The following is a 26,026-nucleotide window of genomic DNA, read 5'->3' as shown; positions in this document are numbered from 1 at the left end:
TCTGCCTTTAGACTGAGCAAAGGCATAATGTCTTTGAATTTGTTTCCTTAACTAGAAACGAAGAGACAAGGCCAAACAACTTTCTTAGGACAGAATTCTACCTCTAAATAGTTGTATTTGAAAATTGAGAGTGATATACAATAGTATGAATTCCTATAAATCTGGACTTTCAAACCACACCTGCAGGGGCCAGGTAGGTAACATAGCAGAAATAGATGGGCCAAGTGGGGAGACCAGGCAGGAGGCTGGCAAATGGCAGGTGTCCTGTCTGAAGAAGAGTGACCTGACCTCAAGGCAGTGCAGGACCCGTGGTGCCACGTCCTCTATGTCATCAGAAGCCAGAAATCCAGATTCTTATGAGAAATGTCCCAATGATGAATTCTCTACAGGCCAGATAACACATCGGAGGGCTGCAGACTGAGACCTCTATAAAAATACTTCCTTTGCTGCTTTCACAAGCCCTGATATAGAATTTTTTAAATTTTAAAATATGAAGTATGTGTTAAAGACATTTCCTTTTATTGAGTAGCAAAAACATCACTAAAGAGATAAAATGAAGCACTTTAAAATTTCAATAGAGTTCATGGAAACATATTTTATTTATTCTAACCCAATAAGATATATGCCCAAATATATAGTCATCAGACATAAAATTCAGTGGCACTGGAGATATATAATATTAGATGATTATACCAATAGCTAGACTTTGAACTCCACAGTTATTATTAACATAAAAATTACAGTATGACTACTAAATAATTAGTACAGTCAATGTGGTAAATACATTAAATTAAAATATTTACATTTGTACATAGCTCATTTTACAAACTTTTTTTTTTTTTGAGACGGAGTTTCGCTCTTGTTGCCCAGGCTGGAGTGCAATGGTGCAATCTCGGCTCACTGCAACCTCCACCTCCCAGGTTCAAGCGATTCTCCTGCCTCAGCCTCCCAAGTAGCTGGGATTATGGGCATGCACCACCACGCCCAACTAATTTTGTATTTTTAGTAGAGACAGGGTTTCACCATGTTGGTCAAGCTGGTCTCGAACTCCCGAACTCAGGTGATCTGCTTGCCTCAGCCTCCCAAAGTGCTAGGATTATAGGCAGGAGCCACCATGCCCAGCTACAAATAAATGTTTTAAGCCCCAACTGTCCAACTTTCACTGAAACATTAAATGTTGCTAAACAAAAAGTCTGCAATAAATACTCCCTTCAGTGAGTGGGGGAAATGATTTTACATAGAATCTGTGTTACAATGAATGTCTGAGTATATATTTAAAACTTTAAACTCGTGGTTATTGAAACCTTGTATTTTGGGGAAAAAAACTCGTATTTTAAACAAAATTTAGTTATTTATTTAAAAAGTAAATCTTCTCATATGCTAGTATTATTCATGGTTAAGTTACTCCTGAAATCATAAACAGATTGTTCACTGCCCCCTCAAGTTTACCTAATAAATTTTTAAGTGAACCTTTGATAATTACAACTAGGCATTTTTCTTTGCTTATTTATGTATATATTTGTTCATAACTCAATGAACAACTTATATGAAAAAGAAACACGTAGACCTTTCAAAGCAGTATAGCTGAATGTCCAGTAAAACAGTTTCAGCCAACTTGCAACTTTAAAATCAAACTGCTGCATATTTTGAATAAAAGCAGCATAAATTGCAATGTAGTGATTACATGTTTGCGAAACCAGAAAACAGTTCTCTAGTTCAGCCATTCTGTGATTTGAGCCAGGAACTTTAAAATTAGAAGGTGCTGTGTTTTCCTAGCATGCTCCCCCATGACATTGATCAGTTACAAGGGAAATTTTCTCAGAATTGCATGTAGCAATGGCAGTAGGGCTCCACCTATCTGCCATTTGACTGAGTTGTGGATTCATGCCTGGGCGCATCAACTGGAACTGAAGTCTGGACAGCTCTTCCCAGGCAGCGGGGGCTCCTGCTGGAGGGGGTAAGCGAAATACTGGGGTGACACCAGGAAACCGGATGGCTGAGCCAGGTGGATTGAGTGGTTCGTGGTGTATGGTGGGGGCGATGAGGGCACCAGGCAACCTGGCTCAGCCCTGGCAAAGGAGAACCTGCGGATGGAGCCGCCTGTGGAGCTGGAGCTCGTGGCAGTGCTGGACTGCCGGGAGGGTGCCCTGGGGCTGGTGGAGGTCAGGATCATGGGCAGGGTCTCTGTCTGATAGCTTCGGAGCGAGAAGCGGATTGGCTGCTGTGAGGGCTCTTTGGGTCTCAAACAGGTGCAACAATAAATAGCCACTACAGAGCCCAGGATGATGAACGCAATGAAGATGGAGCCGACGATGAGAAAGGGGACGTAGACAGGCTCTAAAAGGCAAAAACAGACATAAACAGACGCTCAGATGAGGATCTCCCAAACTCTGAGTTCTGCTTGGGCAGCTGAGGGTTGAGAGGTGGGAGACTCAGTATTATCACTGTTGTCAGCTCAACTTTTCAGAGCTTGTTAATGGTAACCTCCAAAATGCAATGCAAACTGTGATGATGGAATATTCTCATTACTCCTAGCAGGGAGGAAGCGAACTTATACCGTAACCTCTGTTAGCAATTAACCATCATATTGCACATCTGGAAGTCAGAAAAAAATAGAATCTGTTCTCCTGTTCAGGCACTGGAGGGAAAGGGTGAGTTTTAGAGGTTACAATAATTCTGGGTTTAAATGCAGATTTTAGTAGTTTGATCACAGTGGGGCAGTTAGAGATTTGACTCCTCCCTTAGGCTGGCAATCCATCTCCTATCCAAGGATATCCATTCTAAGCAAAGAGAACCAGGCCTGTTAAATGAGACCCCCCTCCACACAGAGACCCATGATTTTATGAGACTCCAGAAGGAACAGTATGAAGAAATTCATAGAGGGCCCCAACTTCTGTGTCTCCTACCATACCACAAATTGCCAGCTCTGGCTGCCTCTTTCCAGAAAAGATTTGGAATATCCACTCCAGCTGCCATGCCTCTGAATTCCCATTCAAGTCTGGGAAGTCAGACAACTTTAAATATCGATCATGATGCAATTCTTGGTGTCCACAGCCCAGACTTTCTATAAAAGCATCCCTCAAACAGAGCAAACTCCAATTTCCTTCCCTATCTACAAGGCAGACATAGAATTCCCCAGCCCAGAGGCATCCCCTTGGGCAATTCTATCTCCACTAATAAAGCTGCGATAGACACAGCCTCCAGCTTACAGGCAGAAGGAAAACCCGCATTGACTAAGGCCCTACTGTGTGCCTGGCTCACTCTTATTCATTATCTGATTAAAGTTTCATGGAGACCCTGTGAGATGGGCATGATAAGCTCCATTTTCCACATGTGGAAATACATCAGAGAAGCGTGTGCATTCCCACAGACACGGCCAGTGAGGGACAGTTAACTATCAACTATTTGTGGACTCCTAGGCATAAGCTCTTCTGTGTCCCTCCAGTTCTCCCCTGTTTACTAGCACCAGTGTGCAAGGCAAGGCAAAGGTGAGTAACTACTGGTTACTAAGCCCTGAGCTCCAGCATTCATACACTCTCACATAACCAACAACTTACCTCCTTTGAGAGCAATATGCCCACTTTAGAACTGAGAAGAGGTCCAGAGCAGTTACGTAACTGGCCCAAGTTACACCGCCAGCAAGTGAAAGAGCCAAGTTCCATCAGGGTTTGCCTGATCCCAGACTCAGTGAGTGTGGAGACTGCCTCTCTCCTAGGCTGCCCTCTGGCATCAGACCCCAGTAGAGACCCCGGGGTGGGGGGGCGGGGAGCCCTGGTGCAGACTGGGCAATTGCGCTTACTCCCAGAGGGCAGCCGCGGGGAAGAGTCTGTGTTTTTCTAACAGGCCAGGACGGCCTACGTTTTCCTTTCAACTGAGCATCTTTTCTCCAGAAACTACTTCCCGAATCCTCTAGACTGGAAATGTTGACCCCCAGTATTCACCCTCTAGTGGAGCACTAACGAAGGGCAGATTCCCCTGTCCTTTGGGTCATCAGCTTGCAGGGAGGGGTCGTTGGAGCACACTTAATGATCTCTCCAGCTTCACCTCCCTTTCCGGCAACCTTCTCTTGCCGGCTCCAGACCTCGGCTCTGGAGTCCTGGGGTGTCACCCGCTCTCAGCTCCGCCCGCTTCTCCGGTTTCCTCGGCCATAAAACCCTCGCCTCAAGCTCTAAAGGGTTTCCCTGATGTTCCGATTCAGGTGGAAAACTTTTTTTCAAGGTGTAAATTTCCTCTGCTGGGGTCGTGATTTATTCCGCTCTGAAGTGAGCGGAAATTTGACCCGTGTTTTCCGACGTGAGAATAGGGGGCGGGGAAGCCCCCCTTCGACCCTTGTTTCTAAATCTCCACCCCGAAGACCTGGGCATTTCTGAAAGGAGTGACAATAGGGGGTGGGCCGGAGAGGGTAATTCGATGCCAAGAATTGAAAGGAAGTCTGCAGAACCAGCTAGTGGCTTAGAAACGCTATCATAGAACAAAAAAAAAAAAAAAAAAAAAAAGGGACTGGGGTTTCTTAGCCCTTAAGGGCTGCAGATGAGCGCGCTGCAAGAGTCGCGTTTCCCTGCCTTCGGCCCTTCACTTCCCGAAGCTCCCGAAGTGACAAGGGCTCACAATGAGACACCCTCGTCGCCCCCTAAAACCCAAGTCTACCCTGACTCTACCCGTACGACCCTTCTCCCAGGAGCTCCAGCTGTTTCCCCCCGGGCCACCAGGCACAAGCCCGCGCTCCTCACTGTCCCTGGCAAACTTTCTCTGGGGCCGACCCGCAGAGACCGCAAGTGGCGGGAAGCGGGACTGCAAATTTAGAGAACCCGACCACCCACTACTCCCTTGATTCTCCTCACTCGGCCGCGTCCCCTTGGCGCACAGACCCAGGAAGGCGCACAGACCTTCCCGCACACACAGGCAGCCGCCGCCGTTAGGCGGGCGGGGATCTGTCCCCTAGGGCCCCACACTTACGCGCGGTGATGCCTGGGTGCTCCAGCTCGCCGCGGTCGTTGGTGCAGCCGCCCTGCTCCAGCCTGGCGTCGGCCGCGGCGCAACAGTAGCGGAGCGCGCAGGAGCCGCAGCAGATGGTGGCGTCCAGAGTGTCGAAGTCCTCCGGGCACTGGAAGCCCTCGTGGTAGTTGCCCTGCACGTCCACCCAGCCGTGGCAGTACTCTCCGGACTGCTGGGCTCCCACCGGGCCCCAGCGCAGCCAGCCGAGAAGGCAAAGCGCCAGCAGCGCCCCCATCGCCACTGGGCGCCCTGGGCGGCAGGGAGCAGGACGCAGATGGAGAGCGAAGGGTTGAGCCCGAGCTCCGGGCGCACCGCGATTCCGCCTCCCCAGAGACGCGTCGCAAGCGACTGGCCCCGGCGGCCGAAGCCAGCCCTGCGTGGGGATAGCAGGGGCCGGGGAGGCGACAGGGGCTGCACTACGAGTTCCGCAGGCCGGGAGTCAGCATGGTGCGCGGGGCGAGTTGGCGAGGGCCCGCGGGAGGCGCCAGCCGAGGCTGTTGCTGGAGCTATCGCTGCCGCCCTTTGCCCGGCTCATAGCGCTCCCCTCGCGAGGGGCGCGCCAACCCCCTGGCCACCTCCCTCCCCACTCCTCAAGGGAGCCCTCGCGCCCCGGGCTGCCAACTCCAGCGCCGCACTGCCCCAACTTGTGGCGATCGCCGGGTCCCGAGAGGAGCCGAAAGAAAAGAATTTGTTCCCCACGTGCGAGTATCCCGGACACGCCGCTCAGCCCCCGCCCCTATCTGTCACAGGAGCAGGAGTCAGCTCCGCCGCGGCCAAGTACAAACGGCCGCCCGGTTGCTGACAGCTCTGCCCGCAAGGCGTCCTTTAAAAAGGAAGAGGGAGGAGGAGACAACGAGGGTTAAGAAAGAGTCCGCCCTCCCGGGTCGCGCAGCCGGAGCTAATCACAGCGGGTGCGGAGCGGGCCGCGGGTCCCCGGCGCTTTTTGGTTCGCGCGCCATCCTCCTCCTCTCCCCGGCCACCCCCGCCCCTGCCGCTCCCCTAGGACTTGACGCTCAACCTGAGGATATCAAACCCTCCCCCTACCCGCACACCCCAACTCTCTCACGGCGGGGAAAACTCTGCAGAGTGACGGTGAGGACTGCCAGATTCCAGCGTTTAACCACGCGCGTGGGAGCGCGAGTGGAGACGTTGGATTTACTTTTCAATGGATTTAATGCGCGAACGCGGTGCAGTCACTGAAGTTAGTCGAATCATCTGTGCCCCGTTGCATAGACTCAGACTCGTTCCTGGGACACCGCTTCTAAAGGTTCAGGACCGAGAACATGTTTTTTAGGTGTCTCCAACGTGTGCGCTGAGCTTTACACCTACGTTTCCACTTTTTCTGGGAGGAACGGCACATTTTCACAAGCATACACACACTCGCAATCTCTCCTCTAGGTGAAGGATCGCCGGTCACCTCTGCCAGCCAAGGCTAGCTCGCAAAACCTCAAAGAGCACGACATCTCGGTTTACGCTCGCAAAGGAAATAAAGGAGCGAAATTAATGATAATTGTGCAGAACTGAACTTCTGTTCAGGGGAAGAAACACATTTATTTAAATGATGTGTCCCCTGTGGGCTATTTTCAGGGGCACTGCTCCGTTAGCGGAGTAAGTGCCTTATGAAACTGGTGTTACGTGAAACCTGGGCCAAACGCAAGCATTTATTTTGACTGCATCCTGAACTTCCAGTCACCGTCTATTAGTATGTGTGAATATGTTCGGCGTATCTCGGCTTATTTGTCAAACACGCTGCATACCCGTGTCCCTGAGTTAGATGTCGGCAAGTTGAGTGAAACAAAAGGAACAAAGTGTTCTCAGCTGCAGCTATACAAGGTGAGCGGTCAGACGCATTGATCAAGCTCGCAGCCTCCTGATGGTCCGAGTCCATTCCGGAGAAACTTTTTTTAAAATCTCGTATTAAAACGATTTCTCTTTTTTTAAATCCAAGTTAAACTATACTCCAAGTAAATAATTACTTCTGATTTCTAATTTTAAGTATTGGGATTAGCATTTAGTTATGAGGCTGTTGTGAATACATGCCCCAACATTTCACATGGTAAGTGGGACTGTGTAAATACTTAACTTTATTGCTCTCTTAGAAATACATATTTCTTAGGACAATACTAAGCTATGAAGTAAAACCAAATTAAGTTGGAGCTTTCAATAACAAACACTGAAGTTTTTTTTTCTTGGTTTAGTTAAATAATTTAAACATATGGGAAATTGCTTTGCAGAAATTTCTTAGATATTAGGTTTTTTATTTACAAAAAAAAGTTCTTGCCAGGCTTAAACTTTTTTAAAAAATCTAGTTGTTTTTTACGAGTATTGTTTGGATTGTATATATATCCTGAGCAATTACAGGAAAATATCACTTAGAACCACAGCAAAAATGAGATATAATGATTATAATAAGATGATAAAAATTATGACATGTTTACTGCTAATAACTTTCCCAGAACCACACCTCTCAATATTAGTTTTTGTTAAAATTCAGAGGAATTTCATTACGTCATGACTGCATAAAGTTCTGCAGCAGCAGCAACCTTTGCTAGTCCCCCACGGGTCAAGTTTCTCTCATTATCCAGCTGTTCTTTGATAGCATTAATATTTTAAAGAGTGATTTGTTGGCACTTACCTCCCGTTAATTACATTCTGCATGCCACTGTGGGATTCTTTCTCCTTAAGACACCAGCTATAATTAATTCCCTCATTCAAAGCTCCTGTCTACTTGACTTATTTAGAGGTCATTTTACCCAAATTTAGTTGGATGATATTTACTAGTGGAAAGTAACCAAACCTCCAAATTACTTGATCCTTCATAGATCTGACTTGTGGGAACATTAAACAACTGTGTATCATGCTTCAGATTTAAGTCCTGGTCCTAAGTGCCTTTCTAAAACCATTACAACAATCAGCTCCAGGAGATTGCCTGGGGGAGGGTTTAGAGCTGGGGGCAATGATATGTTTGGTTTCTTGTCATAGAAGATCTCTGCAAACTTTCCATTGTCAAATTTTAACTTCAAAAGTGATGCCCTGAAAATGCTCTTCACCAACAGAAAGAAAATATTCACCTCTTTTTAGATTAATAAATATCCAAAGTTTCTGTTATTCTGTTACTATTTTAATAGTAAAGGAAGATGAAAAAGTTCTCACAGATCCCTCCTGAAAATAAAGTTTCTCAAAAGGCCATGAAATAAAGTCTGAAATATCTGGGGTATTATGAAGAAGTTTTAGAAATTCTTTATTGTTTCTTAATACCACAAATTCCATATTTTGGTGAGGAACATAATCATAAGAGATCATTTCCCCAGCCTACATTATCTTGTAGCCCTGCCTCAAGGAAACTCTGTAGGAAGTGAGTTAAATGACATGATGTCTGGAATATGCTTTAATAAACACCAGCAAGAAAGAAAGAAAGGGAAAGAAAAGAGGATAAAAGAAAAGATAGGTGAGCAATAGAGATGAGAAGATGGGCTAGGCAGAACTGAAACACAACTGGCCACATGTTGATAACTGTAGCTGGCTAAAGGGAGCTTGTAAGATCGAAATGCAACTCTATTTTTATGTATGAATGTAAATTACAGTAATTTTTTAAAAAAATTGATAGAAATCAGTGGCAGCAGGAAATAAGCATTGGACTTTTTTTTTTTTTTTTTTTGAGAAAGGGTCTTACTCTGTTTTCAGGCTGGAGTGCAGTGGTGTGATCTTGGCTTACTGCAGCCTCCACCTCCCGGGTTCAAACAATTCTCCTGTCTCAGCCTCCCGAGTAGCTGGGACTACAGGCGCCTGCCACCACACCCAGCTAAATTTTGTATTTTTAGTAGAGGAGGGGTTTCACCATGTTAGGCAGACTGGTCTTGAACTCCTGACAGGTGATCCACTCGCATCATGGACCATATTTTTAAACTTTGTGCTGGCCAGACATGGTGGCTCATGCCTGTAATTCTGGCACTTTGGGAGGGCAAGGAGGGAGGATCGCTTGAGCTCTGGAGTTTGAGGCCAGCCTGGGCAACATGGTGAGACCCTATCTCTACAAATAAAAAATAATTAGCTGGGCATGACAGCACATGTCTGTAGGCCCAGTTAGCTACTCAGACAGCTGAAGTGGTAGGATCGCTTCAGCCAAAGAGGTGGAAGCTGCAGTGAGCAGCAGTGGCACCACTGCACTCCAGCTTGGGTGAACAGCAAGGCCCTGTCTCAAAAAAAAAAAAAGGTTCTGTTGACTTCTTGATGACTACTACTACTTCTTCTTCTCCTTCTTCTTCTTCTTCTTCTTCTTCTTCTTCCTCTTCTTCTTCTTCTTCTTCTTCTTCTTCTTCTTCTTCTTCTTCTTCTTCTTCTTCTTCTTCTTCTTCCTCTTCTTTTTGAGAAGGAGTCTCGATCTGTCATCCAGGCTGGAGTGCAGTGGCATGATCTCAGCTTACTGCAACCTCTGCCTTCTGGGTTAAAGTGATTCTACTGCCTCAGTCTCCTGAGTAGCTGGGATTACAGGCACGCACCACCACGCTTGGCTAATTTTTTTGTATTTTTAGTAGAGAAGGGGTTTCACCATGTTGGTCACACTGGTCTCGAACTCCTGACCTTGTGATCTGCCCTCCTTAGCCTCCCAAAGTTCTGGAATTACAGGCATGAGCCACCACGCCCCACCAACTTCTCTTTTTTATATTCTTTGGAGCAGAGTAAATGATCTGAGAAAACCAAAAGCAGTGGAATGAAAGGCCACATGGATCAGAAAGGTGTGGGAACTAAATATACCGAGGGAAAAGGGGGAAGGCTAAAGGAACACAGAGAACAAAACAAAAAAAGGACAATTCACTGGACTATGGAAGTCTACTCCAGCTCATTTGCATTGGACTCGGAAACAAAATGAAAAACAAAGAGTTCCTCAACCCTCTGTCAAGTTCGCTTGTAGGGTGACTTGTTATCACTTTCCTTTAATTCAGAAAAAGCACTTTAATTTTCCTGTAGTTACTTTGCCCATGACTTCATGGGATTCTCTTCCTTGGATCGCTTGCTGTAAATCTCTTACTCCAGGACTCTCATAATCTGAGTTACTCAAAAGATGTTTTTTCTGAAATTTGCTGTGACGCATGTTTACCCTAGAGAACAGTAAGTGCCCAGAAGGACACTCTCAAACCTGGGCAACCTGGCCCCAGGCCAGGCCCCTCCTTCTGCCCTGGGCTTCAGGCAGCCTCAGTTTCTTCATGTACCAAAAGAGGGGATTCAGCTAGAGCCCTTAGAACGGTGTTTCTCAAAAGGCCATGAAGTACCTGAAAATCTTGTTAAAATGCAGAACTGGATGGGTGCAGTGGCTCACGCCTATAATCCCAGCACTTTCGGAGGCCAAGGCAAGTGGATCACTTGAGGTCAGGAGTTCGAGACCAGCCTGGCCAACATGGTGGGACCTCATCTCTACTAAAAATACAGAATTAGCCGGGCGTGGTGGCTCGCACCCATAATCCCAGCTACTGGGGAGGCTGAGGCTGAATTGCTTGTACCCAGGAGGCAGAGGTTGTTGCAGTGAGCTGAGATCGAGCCACTGCACTGCAGCTTGGGTGACAGAGTGAGACTCTATCTCAAAAAAAATAAAAATGAAAAAATAATGCCAACTTGACTCACAAAGTCTGCAGTGGGGCCTGTGATTCTGCATTTCTAGTGAGTGATGCCAAGTGGCTGCTTTGAGGACAGAACTCTGAGTCCCTCTGGCCTTCCTCTGCCCTTGTCCGAAGCCACAGGGGAAGGAGTGAATAGAGCCCGAGGGCCCTGCTCACCCAAAGCCCATTCCCTCCCATTTTGTACCACTCTCTGGATCCTGGATCCTAGCACTCCCTACTCAAAAAGACCAAAAATTGCTTCTAGGCTGCACAGAAGCCTCTTCCTGATTTTAAGAGATTCTAACAGGAGGTGTTTCAAAATGTGTACACATATGCTGGGATGCCCAGACACATATATGGGAGCCCACTTACAGTGCAAGATGAAGTCAGGTATGGGAAGAAAGAGGAAATCAGGGGAACAGACTCAGGCTGGTGGCTTTCATGTCTTTTCCTGCCCTGGCTTGAAAATGTGAGAACGGGCCTGCTGTCCAGTGTATCACAGAGACTATGTAAGTGATCATAGAGGGAATAAGGGATTGATTGAATAAATAACAAAAGGAACATTTTTCCTTAGCAATTCTGTAGTATTAAACCACACACATTACAATTTTGTGTTAGAGCATCTGTCTTCCCCATTAGTCTGACCTCCTTTTTCTTTATTGTATCCTAGGACATAGCACATAGTGGATGCTTAGTAAATATTGAATAAATAACTGGCTGCAAACAATGCATGACTATGTGAGAACTTGTTGCAACTGAGTGACATCCGTTTCACAACTATACAGAACTGTAGCAGAGGAGAACAGGATGAATTCCCTGGCAGCAGGTATTACAGAGTCACCTCCTGGTGATTCAATTGTAACTGTAGTGCATCAAGAACTGTCCAGTGTGTCAGCACTGCCAGAATAGGGCAGTCACCAGCCCATCCCCCATGGAGACAGTGGTGACACTTGTCATAGAGAATAGATGTATGATGCAGTGGAAATCTGCCAGCACAGGAGGGTGTGCCTCTTACTAATCATGTGACCTTGACCAAAGTCATTTCACGGTACTGAACTTCAGCTTTTGTGTCTCTAAAATGAGGGGTGTGGGAAGGAGTCATCCTTACCTTGAAGATTGTTGTAGGGATTCAAAATAAAACATATAGCAAGAACGCAAAATAAAACATGGAGTGTGGCACAGAGTTGGCACTTAATAACCAGTAGGTATTATTATTATTACCTACCACCAGCTGACTTGAATCTGTAGTCGAATAATCATGGCAAGTTTCCTGCTAACCAGAGTAGACCTGTTCACCAAGTAACTTGAATAGATTATTTACAGTTCCCCTTCATTCATTCACTTAGTCATTAAATATGCCCATTCATAACCACTGGCAACTGAATGTTGATTATTCATTTTTACAGTTGTTCTCCTGAGACATGCCCAAGGCTAGAAGAAGAGGAGGATACGAGTGGGTGTCATATGATCACAGGGTAAGGACAAGCCTTACTGGACAGACCTTATTTCAGCTGGATTTCTACAAAGTGTAGCCCCAAGCACAGGTGGGCATTTAATAAGTATCCGATTAGTCTGCGATTCCATATTATGTCAGTAGAGATGTAATTTATTAACATGGGCTCCTGGCATCCTTCCAGTGCATGTATAATAGACTGACATTTTTCATGCAGAAATATAAATTAAATTAATTGGCATCCATACTTAATTGAAACTTCCTTGACAGTAGATGGATTCTTCCCTAACACCACCCCTTTCTTGGCAAGGGGCATTTCCTTCTGAGTGCCTGCAGACTGAAGAGAGGCCAGCCCCCATTCCTGCAGCTCCCCGGGGAGCTGGCTTTCAGCAGGGTTTAGAGCAGCAGGAAAAGTGAACTGACCCTGGAAAAATGGTAAGTTGCTGCTCAGCGGCCATGTGTTCTTTTGGTGGGGGAAAGATTTTATGGAGGAGAAAGAAAACATAGAGGGTTCTTGTCTTGTTTCTGTCTCTTACTTTCCTTTTCACCTTTACCAGCCATAACAGAATGTTTTGAGAATTTTTAAGTCACCTTGAACGTTTGTAAATCATGTGGAAATGATTTACACTTTTTGCAGCTTTTTTTTTTTTTGGAAAGCTGTTATGTAATTGCTTGCAAAAGGTATCTTTTATTTTAATTTTTCTCCTTCTCAAGCAGTCTGGGTTTGGTTAGCTCTGTTGGTAACTTAAAGGACCAATAAGGCAAAGGTCTTGATTTCTGTTCCTGTGGGTCAACTACATTTCCTCTGTATCAGGAGTACAGAATAAGCACTTGACCCTGGCTTGCAAACACCTGCTGTGAGCTATTCAAGGACATCAGCCGGAAAAGTTGGATGTAAAAGATACAATCAAATATGCAGTGTGGCAAATGAAGTCAGCGTGATACCCTCCCACAGCAAATGGGTCAATAGTGCTCTCTTCATAAATGATGCTACAAAACGCTGAACACCTGGTATGCCCTTCATCCTATCATCAGAATTGTACTTTGAGGTTTCTTTCTGCTTCATATGTTCCACCTTCTGATTTTGTTCAACCACTCATTCTGTAATCACCCTCATTTTGTATTTTGCTTTTGTGTTAGATGAAGTCTTGCTCTGTCGACCAGGCTGGAGTGCAGTAGCACGACCTCAGTTCACTGCAACCTCCGCCTCCCGGGTTCAAGCAATTCTCCCGCCTCAGCCTCCCAAGTAGCTGGGATTAAGGCATGTGCCACCACGCCTGCTAATTTTTTGTATTTTTAGTAGAGACAGGGTTTCAACATGTTAGCCAGGATGGTATTGATCTCCTGATCCACCTACCTCGGCCTCCCAGAGAGCTGGAATTACAGGTGCGAGCCATCGCGCCCAGCCTGTACTTCTCTAGTGTACTTTTTGTCATCGAAGACAAAAAGAAAACTTGTTCTTAGCATCTTTCTTGGCTTCTCTACTTGAATTGGAATGGAAGTATCTACCATAGTTGTAGCTGTCTGCAATGCTATTCCAGTTCAGCATGTCAAAGACTGAGACTCAGTAACTCCTTAGTTTATGTGCTACACCCTTCCCCTCATCCCAGAAAGGGTCTCACTCAGTCACCCAGGCTGGAGAGCTTTAATAAATGGCTGCTAATTAAATAATTAATTTAATGGGACATAAATGACATTTTTTTCTAATGTAAAGAAGACTAGAAAATAGAGCGTACATCACACAACAAATTAAAGGTATATTTGATTTCATGATGTTTTATTTCAGGCATATGTGTAAGAACATATGTTCTTGGTAGTGATATAAAATTTTTTACTGAGGGACATGATCAAAACATTTGAAAGTCACTGCTTAGAACAAAACTGCATGACAGATTTGAATAGAGTAAAAGCGTCAAAAAAATTTAACATGTTATTATTCATAGGTTCTTTAAAAAAATTTTTTTTTCCACTACTGATTTGTCCCTTCTTGCAAGACATTTGAGTATATGAGAGATGGTTGGGACACATGCTTGGAATTAAAGTAGTTAATTAAAAGTGTATCAGACTCTTCTAGTTTAGGACTGCTTCTCTGGATTATTTATTCAGTTAGTTTGAAGCTCATCTCTTTATGAGGGCTTCTTTGCTCCCTGATCTTCACCCCTGAGTATAAGGGGTAGAGGAGAGAAATAGCTTACCTCGCCATGAGAGGGCAAGGGAGTCTGACTGCCCCTGCTCTTCTCTGTATCTCACTGTTGCCTGTGCAGGAGCTGGTTTCTGGGAGGAGTCCACTGAAGAAGTCTGTGGCTGGCAAGCACTTGGTTTATTCTCTAGGCTTGGAAAGGGCCCATGACCCTCCATTCCCAGCCTGCCCCTACTCTGGATCTCACTGGTGCTGTGAATATCACTATCCTCCCTTCACCCCTGTCTATCTTGTCAATGACCACAGGGTAAATCGCCCTCACCATGTGATATGATTTGGCTGTGTCCCCACCCAAATCTCAACTTTAATTGTAACTCTTATAATTCCCACATGTTGTGGGAGGGACCCGGTGGGAGGTAATTGAATCATGGGGGTGGGTCTTTCCTATGCTACTCTCATGATAGTGAATAAGTCTCACCAGATCTGATGGTTTTATAAAGGGGAGTTCCCCTGCACAAGCTTTCTTCTCTTGTCTGATGCCAAGTGAGACTACCTTTCACCTTCTGCCATGATTGTAAGGCTTCCCCAGCCACGTGGAACTGTAAGTCCATCAAACCTATTTTTCTTCCCATTCTTGGGTATGTCTATATCAACAGCATGAAAATGTACTAATACACCATGACAAAGCCACCAGCCAGCACCATCAGCTATATTCTGTGTTTCCCCATACAGCTTCAGGAACCCTTCACATCCCTCCACAATCCACACAAACCTGGACAGGCTCCAAAGTGCTAGCTCAATCTCTTTTATTTATTTATTTATTTATTTTTCAGATGGAATGTTGCTGTCATCCAGTCTGGAGTGCAGTGGTGCAATCTCGGCTCACTGCAACCTCCTCCTCCCGGGTTCAAGTAATTCTCCTGCTTCAGCCTCCTGAGTAGCTGGGACTACAGGTGTGTGCCACACGCCCAGCTAATTTTTATATTTTTAGTAGAGACAGGGTTTTACCATGTGGGCTAGGATGGTCTCGATCTCTTGACCTAGTGATCCACCCACCTCCGCCTCCTAAAGTGCTGGGATTACAGGCATGAGCTGACACCCCCCGACCCCTGCAAGAGCCCAAATAGAGAAAGAGGCAAATTGCACTCTGCTTTTAATTTTACCATGAAGTTTCTGCCACCCTCCCATCTCACATGGACTTGGAAAGAAGTAACCAGAATACACTTGGCTCAACAATTCCTTCTCAACCTTCTACCCCTTCTTTTATCACACACTGCACTGGGACCAGCAGGGACAGGCTTTCCCTTTTCTTCCCATGGGTCAGGGACTTCCCTGACATCATTTACTGAGTTCTTCTTCTTCTTCTTCTTCTTATTATTATTTTTGACATAGTGTTTCTGTAGCTCAAGCTGGAGTGTAGTGGCACAATCTCAGCTCACTGCAACCTCTGCCTCCAGGGTTCAAGTGATTCTTCCACCTCAGCCTCCCGAGTAGCTGGGACTACAGGGGCATGCCACCATGCTTGGCTAATTTTGTATTTTTAGTAGAGACAGGTTTTCACCATGTTGACCAAGCTGGTCTCAAACTCCTGACCTCAAGTGATCTACCCACCTCGGCCTCCCAAAGTGCTGGGATTACAGGCCTGCTGCCTATGACTTTTAATAAACCCAAAGTCACACAGGCATAGCTCTTAGTACATAAAGGAGAGCTTAAGGAATTGAGAAAATCTTCAACATTCTCAAGACCATTGTCTCCCTACGAACTTATAAAAGAAATTCCAAATTGGTAGCCAAAACGTGAGCATTGGCCTTTTCTTCCTCTTTCTTTCCTGTTTTAACAAACTCTGAACATCTGGAGACAAGTAGTTGCCCTTGATGGAATAGGGGGAAGGTTATGAAAATTGTATTGCTAAAATTTTTGACATAGTTTAATAAACATTATCCTTTCACAAGAATAATTTATGTTAATAATTATCATCACATGTGATGATCAGCTTGAAATAAATTTAGGTATTGTAAATACTTAGTGCCTGTATACATAAACTCACACATACACAAATATACTTGGTATTTCTACCATGAGATGTGAAGACAGTTGTTCACTATTATTTATAAAAGTGGATGGGCCTGTATAAGCATAGAAATAGCCCTACTTCTCAGTCCAAAACAGGAATTTCTAAGCAGAAAACAAAGTAAATTTATTCTTCTAGATTAGTAGTCAGAAAACTTTTTGTGTAAAAAGCCAAAGAGTAAACATTTTAGGCCTGGCCAGCCATATGGTCTCTGTCACAATCACTCAACTCTGAGGTTATGATATGAAAGCAGCCATGGATGATACATAAGTGAATGGACATGTCTGTGTTCCAATAAAACTTTATTTACAGATACTGAAACTTGAATTTCATGTAATTTTCACTTGTCACAAAATAGTTGTTTTTTTTTTTCAGACAGAGTCTCACTTTGTCACCCAGACTGGAGTGCAGTGGCGCAAGCTGGGCTCACTGCAACCTCTGCCTCCCGGGCTCAAGCAATTCTCCTGCCTCAGCCTCCCAGGTAGCTGGGACTCCAGGCTCCCGCCACCACACCCAGCTATTTTTTTTATATTTTTAGTAGAGACGAGGTTTCACCATGTTGACTAGGTTGTTCTCGAACTCCTGACCTCAAGTGATCCACTCGCCTCAGCCTCCCAAAGTGCTGGAATTACAGCTTTGAGCCACCTCACCCAGCCACAAAACGTTAATTTTTTTCAACCATTCAAAAATGTAAAAATCATTCCTAATTTGTGGGCGATATGAAACAGACAACAGACTGGGTTTGGCCCATAAGCCACAGTTTTCAAACTCCTCTCTCATTAAAAAAAATTTAGGTAGTTTTGTTTATCTGTCCTTCGTACTCATTTACAACACAAGTTAATGTAGCAATGACAGCAACTAAGTTATAACATACTGACCCCACCACCACACCCAGCTTGCCAGCACTTAGAAGAGAAATGGCATCATACATCTAAGCTAAACAATGAATATGTGACCTGGGCATTTTGAGTGACATCCTTCCATATTTGCAAAATACATTCAACTGACCCGAAGAAATTGGTGAAGACAAGGACCATGGTTCTTTATGCCTCCTCCCCAGTCCCTTGAGTTCTTTTTCTGGTTGGACACTGTATGAACACAGAGGCCACATGATAGACTCTGGATAAACAGCAAGAGGAGAAGGTGGTGTGTGATGGACCTGCTCTAGCGGTCATATTTGCAGACCTGGGTAGTATTCCTGCCAAAACAATACCCTGTGACAAGTCATTGGAATTAATGCCTTATGCTTTTGGCAGGTCATAAGAAGAGAAGTGAACCCATGAGTGATATGGTGGGAATAATTCAAACACCAAGATCAAAGTCTGATTCCTTGGCATCCCAGCCAGAAAAGGATACATCATGAGTCATCCCGAAAATTTTGCATTATAATTCGTATATGATCTGTCTAAGAATTAAAAATCATAGGCTAAGCACAGTGGCTCACGCCTGTAATCCCAGCACTTTGGGAGGCTGAGGTGGGAGGATTGCTTGAGCCCAGGAGTTCAAGACCAGCCTGGGCAACATAATGAGACCCTGTCTCCACGAACAAAATAAAAAATTAAAATTAAAAAATCAGCTGGGTATGGTGGTGTGTGCCTGTAGTCCCAGCTACCTGAGAGGCTGAGGGAGTAAGGATCCCCTGAGCCCAGGAGGTTGAAGCTGCAGTGAGCTATGATTCTGTCACTGTACCCTAGCCTAGGTGACAGAGCAAGACCCTGTCTCAAAAACAAAACAAAACAGAATAGAAAAGAGGCTGGGCACAGTGACTTCACATCTGTAATCCCAGCACTTTGGGAGGTGGTGGCGGGGTGATCAAGAGGTCAAGAGTTCGAGACCAGCCTGGCCAACATGGTGAAACCCCATCTCTACTAAAGATACAAAAAATTAGCCTGGTGTGGTAGTGCGCGCCTGTAATCCCAGCTACTCAGGAGTCTGAGGCCGAATCACTTGAATCCAGGAGGCGGAGGTTGCAGTGAGCCGAGACGGCACCTTTGCACTCCAGCCTGGGCGACAGTGGGAGACTCTGTCTCAAAAAAAAAAAAGAAAGAAAGAAAGAAAGAAATGTATGATACAGTTAGAAAATATTCCAATTCAAATAGTAAGTATTCATTGTTTTGCTATTTTATGTCAGCTATCTGGAGCTTTCAGTCATCCACAACAACTCATGCCCATCAGGTCTGGGGTAGCCCTGGTTTACTGTAAAATTGCCTTTGGTGGGATTTGTCACAGACACTTAGAATGTCTAATTTGCAAGACTCGTTTATGGCAGTCTACAAGAGGTTAGATACAGCTAGTTTTTATATAACACTATTTTTATTACCCCCCCGAATTCTAACTAAATAAACCAAAGTGTGCAACATAATTTCTCACCAGAATTACACTGGCCATCAGTCTCCTGGCCATCATTCATTTTCACATTACATAATTTAACTGAATGAAAATATTTTAACATTTTGGTGGTATGGCTAGACCTCAGAGGTTTCATTATAAGAAAGAAAAATAACTTATTCATACAAGAAACACTCTTTTTAGAAGAACTTCATATAAAATGGCGATAATTAGTGAACATTGGTATTTTTGATTCATTTACAGTAACCTTGTGATCACTTTTTAAATTCGTATCAAGCCAAGTTGTTTCTATGGTTTAAAAAAAAAAAATGATTTCCCCAGGCTGGGTGCAGTGGCTCACGCCTATGATCCCAACTCTTTGGGAGGCTGAGGCAGACGAATCACAAGTTCAGGAGTTCAAGACCAGCTTGGCCAGTATGGTGAAACCCTGTCTCTACTAAAAATACAAAATTAGCCAGGTGTGGTGAAGGGCACCTGTAGTCCCAGCTACTCGGGAAGCTGAGGCAGGAGAATTGCTTGAACCCGGGAAGCAGAGGTTGCAGTGAGCCAAGATAGCACCGTTGCACTCCAGCTTGGGTGACAGAGCAAGACTCTGTCTCAAAAAAAAAAAAAAGATATCCTTTCAAAGAGAGGTCATAAATGGCAGTTAATTTTGTATTTCACTTCTTAGAGTGGAAGATGTTTCTAAATCTTTTTTTTTTTTTAAGTATTTGAGACGGAGTCTCCCTCTGTTGCCCAGGCTGGAGTGCAGTGGCGCAATCTCTGCTTGCTGCAACCTCTGCCTCCCGGCTTCAAGTGATTCTTCTGCCTCAGCCTGCTGAGTAGGTGGGGTTATAGGCGCCCACCACCACATCTGATTAGGTTTTTTTTGTTTGTTTGTGTATGTGTTTTTGTTGTTGCTGTTGTTGTTTTTTAGTAGAGATGGGGTTTCACCATGTTGGCTAGGCTGGTCTGGAACTCCTGACCTCAAGTGATCCCCCCAACTCAGCTTCCCAAAGTGCTGAGATTACAGGTGTGAGCCATCCCACCAGGCCTCTAAATCATTTTTTAAGTTCCCACTTTGTGTTAGGTATGATGGTAGGTGTTTGCTATGTGTTTCCTTGTTTAATTGTCACATCAACCCTAGGAGAAGACTTAGAATATAAGTAACTAGCTCAAGGTCATACAGTCAAACCTACTGATTCTGTGCTCTTGTTTGCATGACTCCAGAGTTCAAATCTATCCCCTGAGTTCTCTATTCACCGTGAGACTGCTGCACAGCGAGAACAACGGGAAATATCTTATAATCAATTGACTGTTTTATTTATGTGATACAAAAACTCAAGTTGATAGACTTTTCTCAATAAATAATCTTTTTTGTTTTTACTCAATTGATCAAACATCCTTATTAAATCTAATTAGGTTTTACATTGAATATATTGATTACATTCTACTTTGGGGAGCCCAGGAGCCCACACAGTTTTTAACTTACTTGACAGATTTACAGTAAGCAAAAGAATTAGGCATCTCAGACAGCCCCTTCACACTGCACATTACACACACCTTACCCTGGCTAACAGTCTAAATGTATGAGTGTTAGAGAGAGTGTTATTCCACAGTTTCATTTTTTTAATTAAAAAGCTTAGACTTCCAGGATCACAATTTAATTAAGCTTTCATCCTTGGGTAGTTCTTCCTGCAATTAAAATTTTTTTCAGTAATAGATTGGTTATAGAGTATATTAAAATTGACTTTGGGGGATTTCTTCTTTCATTTCCACTTCTGTAATATTCAGCTTTCACAAATGTGAGTTGAAAAATAATTGGCCTTCAAAGCAGAGTCATTACTTAGGAGGAAGAATAAACAGACTTCCAAACAAAGGGATCTGATAACTTACAGCTAGTGAGAAGTCACTGGGCCCTGGAATGGCAGAGACCACCCTGGAAAGGCTATGAGGTTGGTAATGCTGGCTCAAGGAGTGCATCAGACACATAATGTTACCAGAATGACAGGGTTTCCATCTAGGTCCTGTCACTGACCACACAAAGCCAATCCCTGAGACAATGAGTATTGCCAGGGAAGAAGGCTTTAATTGGTTGCTGCAGTTGAGGAGATGGGAAATAATAGTCTTAAATCCATCTCTTTCATCAAATAAATCAGGAGTTTATATAGCAGAAAAGAAATTTAACCATTGTGGGAAAACAGGAATTAGGGAGGAGTAAGTAAGATAAGTTGGTCAACAAGAAGCAGGTGGTTGGATAGGCAATCAAGAAGGTGAGGGGTCTGGCATCTCATTGTCCAGATGCAGTGATCTGGTGAGTTTCAGTTCCTTGGTATGATCTGGGAAACCTGATGATTGGTTTCCTGATGTAACTTGAATTCAGAAAAAGCAAATGTAACTTTCTTTAATTTTAATACTGGGTGAGTCCATTTCTATGTTTATTGAAAGAAATCATAAACATAAGTTCTATTGGATGATTGAAATCAGTTTTACGGGACAATTGGGCCAATTTTAATGGGAGGCTAGAGAGAGATAATGACCTGTGTACCAGGCTAAGAAATTTTATCTTTAGAATGTGATGGGAAGCCATTGAATGATGTTTATCAGGGAAATGGCATGATGAGGTTTACATTTTTTAAAAGGTCAGTCTAGACCCAAAGCCTAGTGACATTGTAGAGGTACATTAGAAGGCGTAGAGTCAAAAAAGCAGAGTCTAGATGGAAGATTCTGAATAATCCATTAGAAATTACTTAGGCCAGACCTGGAAAGGCTGAGGTAAATATGTTTGCAAGTATTTCTAGAATAGCATCCAGATTTAGTGGCGTTTTCTGAAAAAGAAAATGCAAGTCCATGTCCTAAATAGTGTGTCAAATACTTTGCAATTTCCCCCACTACAAATAAGTAGATCATACATGAATACAAAATGCTTCATGCATTACTGGGATCTCAAGATGAAGGACAATTCTCAAAAGAAAATTTTAGCAATAACCACCTGCAAATTTCACCCTGATGTACTGTCTTGGTGAATTCAAGCCTTGGGCTAGCTGCAGGGTGTTACAGCGGAAACTGAAACTCTCACGACGGGCCAGGAAAACTGGAAGGAGGTGAATTTGTCACAGGGACTTCAGATGCCCTGGTAACTAGAAGAAGCAAATGCATATCTTCTCAGAAATAATGTCTTCAAACAAATAAGAACTCACAATCAGAAATAAACACATTGAGGGGAAAATGCCATAAATGAGAGACAGCAGACATATAAAATATAGATTTAAAATCCCAAAGACTTCAGAAGTTGGAATTATCTGATACAGGAGGGTATTTAAAAATTATGTATCATAGCTTTTAAAAAATGGAATAAAAAAATGAGTATGCTTAAAGGGAAAAGTGTATTAAAATCATTAAGTAAAATTAAATAACCAAATAACTTTTTAAAAGTAGAAATTATAATTGTCAAAATATGAAACACAATACATGTATTCAATAGTAGAGTAGACACAGGTGAAGAGAAAATAATAAACTGAAAGATGGATTTTTCCTTTTTTTTCTTTTTTTGAGACGATCTCACACTGTAGCCTAGGCTGGAGTGCAGTGGTGCAATCATGGGCTCATTGCAGCCTTGACCTACTGGGCTCAAGTAGTCCTTCCTCCTCAGCCTCCTGAGTAGCTGAGACTACAAGCATGCACCACCACACCTGACTAATTTTTGTATTTGTTGTACAGACGGGGTTTCACCATGTTGCCCAGGCTGGTGTCAAACTGCTGGAATCAAGCAATCTGCTGGACTCAAGCAATCTGTCTACCTCGGACTCCCAAAGTGCCAAAATTACAAATGTGAGCCACCATGCCTGGCCAGGAAAATGAATTTTAAAACATTTTTTAGAACATAGTACAGAGAGATAATGAGATAATCTGAACAAAAGTTCAAGAGACATTAAAGATAGAATGAGAGATGTTACATATACCTATTTTGAGTTCCAGAAAGAAAAACTAGAAACAATGAAAGAGAGGCAATATTTAAAGATATAAAGAGTGAAAATTTTCCAGAAAGATAGTGGGAGATGTAAGTGTACATGTACAAAAAAAATGCTAAGCAAAATAAACAAACAAAAATTGGCCAGGTACAGTGGCTCACGCCTGTAATCCCAGCACTTTGGGAGGCTGAGGCGGGCAGATCATGAAGTCAAGAGATCAAGACCATCCTGGCCAACATGGTGAAACCCCATCTCTACTAAAACTACATAACTTAGCTGAGTGTGGTGGCACGCACCTGTAGTCCCAGCTACTTGGGAGACTGAGGCAGGTGAATCACTTAAACCCAGGAGGCAGAAGTTGCAGTGAGCCAAGATTGTACCACTGCACTCCAGCCTGGCGACAGAGCAAGACTCTGTCTCAAAAACAAACAAACAAAAAATCAGTGCTGACACATACAGTAATGGTGCTGCAGAACATAAAAGAAAAAGAGAGCTTAAAAGCAGGCAGAGAGAAAAAGAAGATGACCTACAAAGCAAGGACAACTAGACTTACAGCCAATTTCTCAACTAGAAGCAATAACGGAAGCCAAAAGACAGTGAAGTAAAATCTCAAAGATGTCTAGAGAAAATGACTGTCAATCTGAAGTTACGTAGCCAGCAAAACTATACTTCAAGAATAAGGAAGAATCAAGACATCCTAAGAAAAAGAAAATTGGGTTATTGAAGTCAAAATGTCCTATAGTAATCTTACTGTTCCAGGAGATGGGCTAAGACATGAACTTTGCCACTACTTACTCATACTTGTTAAATATGAGTAATAATATTTCAAATACACTATCTAAAGAATAGAAATTATGTCTACACTTTCAATCCAGTAGGTGGGAAAGAAATTAAATAAAAAAGTATAATAAAACAAAATTCAATCAGTTTTTTAAAGACAAGCAGACAAAAAAAAAAAAAAAAAAAAACGATAAAAACAAGTTCAAGGCCAGCACAGTGGCTCAGGTCAATAATCTTAGCATTTTGGGGAGGCTGAGGTGGGCAGATTGCTTGAGGCCTGGAGTTCAAGACCAGCCTCGGCAACATGGCAAAACCCTCTCTCTACAAAAAATACAAAAATTAGCCAGGCATGATGTCACATACCTGTGGTCCCAGCTACTCCGGGAGGTTGAGGTGAGAGAATCAGTTGAGTCCTGAAGGTGGAGGTTGCAGTTAGCTAAAATCACGCCATACTCTATATATGTCAGTAATCACAATAAATGTAAATTGATTAAACAAACTGAAGATTTTCTGACTGGAAGAAAAACAGAAAATATATAGAAAGCCTCCTTTATAAGAGACACACTTAAAACACAGGACTCAGAAATGTTGAATGCAAAAGGGGAAGAAAAGGTGAGACAAATGTTAATTTTAAAAAGCTGATAAGCTGATGTAGTTATATTGATAGCAGAAAACTAAACTCAGAGACAAAAGGCATTATTCGGGATTGAAAGAATCAGTACATTATAAGAAATTCACCCAAGATAAAGAATAATTTTAAACTTGTATGCACTCAATAATGAAACCTTCACATACATAGAAAAAAATCAATAGAATCACAGAAAAATATTGGCAAATAGTAAACATACTGAGAGATTTCAATGCATCTATCTCAATTATTCATAAGTTAAGAACACAATAAATCTTTGTGAAGACTTGTGAAGTAACAATTCAAAAAATACAGGATTGATCAGCTTGATTTATTAGACAGTTATAAAACCCTGCCTCTAACAGCTGAGTACAGTCTTCAAGGTATCTATTGTACAACACAGGGAGTATAGTTAACAACAATGTATTGTATATGTGAAAATTGCTAAAAAAATAGATTTTAAGTATTTTCACAACAACAAAGGTATGTGATGTAATGCATATGTTAATTAGCTTGATTTAGCCATTCCACAATGTATACATATCTCAAAATCCATTGTAACCATAAATAGACACGATTTGTATATATCAATTAAAAAGTAAATTAATAACAACTTTTAGAAAGAATACACAATCTTCCCCAACACAAATGAAATATTTCAAATCTTGACCACATACTAATTCATAAAGCAAGTCCCCAACTATTGTCTATTTCAAATATTGGGTACCATATAGATTAGTCTCTAAATAAAATATTTCATAGAATTCCATGAATGTTACTGATACATCTAGTTACCAATACAGAAAAAACACATTGGATTCTTACCTTACATTACACATATTAATCAAAGACATTGGGAAATAAAGGGTTAAACAGCAGGGCTGTAATCCATTCTCTCCAGCAGGGGACTTGGGAGCAGGGACCAGGAAAGAGGGTCTACTCTATATATAAACATGCTACTGACAGACATCTTGGCAAATGAATGGAATTTGTGAATAGAATGCTCCTTATCTATCAGGTGCTTTTAGCAGGATGTATCTGGCTATCCAGAACTAATCAGGATAAACAAAATTTGAGATGTATAGATTTGTGGTGCATTATTGGATACATTTTATTTTCCAAATAGCCTCTTTCTATATAAGAGAAATGACTCTCACGCATTGTCTGAAGACCTCAGGTATTAATTATAGGCACAGAGTGCATCCAGTGGGGCAGTTAAGGATCTGAAGAGTGACACTGAGGGTTCCAGACCTCCCTTGCTTCACCTCAAAATTACCTGTATCCTGCATCAGTAAACCTTAATACTGGGTAAGACCTCTGACTTGTGTGAGTGTGATTTGACAATTTGATTCTTTGTGTTATTTAAGACACTATAAAGAAAGTTAAGAAAAAAAAAAAAAAAGACAAGCCACAGTCTGTCTGTTTATTCACAGTACAACTAACCAATGAAGGATTCATCTAACAAATATATAAAGAAGGCCTAAAAGTGGGAAATAGGCAAACTACGTGAGTAAGCACTTACCAAACAGGAATCACAATAGGCTGAAACATATGAAAAGATGCTTACTCTTGTAAGTAATGGAAATATTCAAATTTTAAAAAACTAAATGACTTACTATACAGCAATGACTTACTCTATTGCTTGTTGGCAAAGATATGGAGAAATTGTAATATACTGTTGGTAGGGGTGTCAAATAACTGAAAAAGTAACTTTATCCTTTAGTATACCTTATAACCCAGAAATTCCACTTCTAGATATAAACTCTAGAGAAACCCATACACATTCTTGCTCCAGGAGACAAGAATATTTTTAATGAACTATTTATAGCAACTACAGAATGGATAAATAATTTTGGGTACATTAACAGAATGCTTTAAACAGTAATATAAATACATGTACTACATGTAATGTGAGTGAATCTTAGACTCATAATATCAAGTAAATAAATAGAAGATTACATATTGTATTTTGTCATTCTTATAAAGTTCTAAAATAAACAAATGTAATAATAAAATGTTAAGACACAGCCAGGTGTGATGGTGCACACCTGTAACCCCAGCACTTT

The 26,026-nt window shown here is 42.7% G+C and overlaps 1 protein-coding gene and 1 long non-coding RNA gene across 2 annotated transcripts in view; one reads left to right on the top strand and one right to left on the bottom strand.

The window, feature by feature from the left end:
* Positions 1 to 584: 584 nt before the first annotated feature.
* Positions 585 to 5,230, bottom strand: SHISA3 (shisa family member 3). Its single transcript, XM_012474957.2, has 2 exons — positions 4,957 to 5,230; positions 585 to 2,337 (listed from the first exon to the last, which is right to left on the bottom strand). The coding sequence occupies exons 1-2, from the start codon at positions 5,228 to 5,230 to the stop codon at positions 1,898 to 1,900; spliced, it is 714 nt and encodes a 237-aa protein (XP_012330380.1). The 3' UTR covers positions 585 to 1,897.
* Positions 5,231 to 12,383: 7,153 nt separating this feature from the next.
* LOC110569290 (uncharacterized) overlaps positions 12,384 to 26,026 on the top strand; it is an 83,074-nt gene continuing 69,431 nt past the window's right edge. Inside the window, exon 1 of the long non-coding RNA XR_002479400.2 lies at positions 12,384 to 12,477. This is a non-coding gene — a long non-coding RNA (uncharacterized LOC110569290). The remainder of the gene's footprint in view (positions 12,478 to 26,026) is intronic.

Source organism: Aotus nancymaae, unplaced genomic scaffold (genome assembly GCF_030222135.1).
Source record: "Aotus nancymaae isolate 86718 unplaced genomic scaffold, 86718_ANA_hifiasm-v0.15.2.pri h1tg000006l, whole genome shotgun sequence".
Taxonomy (NCBI): Eukaryota; Metazoa; Chordata; class Mammalia; order Primates; family Aotidae; genus Aotus; species Aotus nancymaae.
The sequence above is the reverse complement of the archived record's forward strand: the minus strand, read 5'-3'. Positions and strand labels throughout refer to the sequence as shown.